This window comes from Gavialis gangeticus, unplaced genomic scaffold (genome assembly GCF_001723915.1).
Source record: "Gavialis gangeticus isolate Ggan-Ray unplaced genomic scaffold, GavGan_comp1, whole genome shotgun sequence".
In the NCBI taxonomy this organism is placed as follows: Eukaryota; Metazoa; Chordata; order Crocodylia; family Gavialidae; genus Gavialis; species Gavialis gangeticus.
In genome coordinates this window covers 3,263,466-3,264,001 of record NW_017728996.1, presented here as the reverse complement: position 1 = coordinate 3,264,001, position 536 = coordinate 3,263,466, and the positions used below count along the sequence as shown (strand labels likewise).

Sequence of the window (536 nt, the reverse complement as noted above, 5' to 3'; positions counted from 1 at the left end):
CCGGAGCGCTGTGGGCCTGGACAACAGCCCCGCGCCCATCCACCAGCATCGCTGCGCGGCGGGGGGGGGCCGAGCCGCCCCTCGGAATGTTGCAGCCGCATGGAACGCTGGCGACCGCGACGTTCCATTTCGAGGTACCAACGTTCGATTTAAAGACACAGGCTCCTGCCAGCTGCCAGGGAAAGCAAGCCCCGTGCCGCCGCCGGCCCAGCCCGTTCCGGGGAGCGGGACCCCGCTTTTCTGCTTCAATCACCAAAAAGGATAAAGGGGGGGTTAAAAAAAAAAGAAAAAAAAGAAAAAAAAAAGCTTTTTGTCTTCTTGGCTTGTTCCTCCCCCTCCCCCCGCCGCCGCCTCCTCCCCTTCCAACTCCGCGACAACAGTGACAAAATGGCAGACCTGAGCGCTGGCAGTCATGTTGCACGCGCGCTCTGCCTTGCACACGCGTGCACAAGCCGCCCCGCACCCGGGCGCCGCCACAAAGGGCTTCGCCAGCAGGGCAGGGCGGATCGGGAGAAACTTTTGCGCCGGCGAGGATT

The 536-nt window shown here is 62.7% G+C and overlaps 1 protein-coding gene across 3 annotated transcripts in view; it reads right to left on the bottom strand.

Annotated features, from left to right (window-relative positions):
- ANP32A (acidic nuclear phosphoprotein 32 family member A) overlaps positions 1-536 on the bottom strand; it is a 38,936-nt gene that overhangs the window by 31,934 nt on the left and 6,466 nt on the right. Inside the window, exon 1 of one of the 3 annotated variants that reach the window (XM_019503927.1) lies at positions 397-429. The exons of the other annotated variants lie outside the window; for them this stretch is intronic. Coding sequence (XP_019359472.1) covers positions 397-414 — 18 coding nt within the window. The 5' untranslated portion in view covers positions 415-429. Of the gene's footprint in view, positions 1-396; positions 430-536 lie in introns of those variants that run through there. 3 annotated transcript variants of the gene reach the window in all.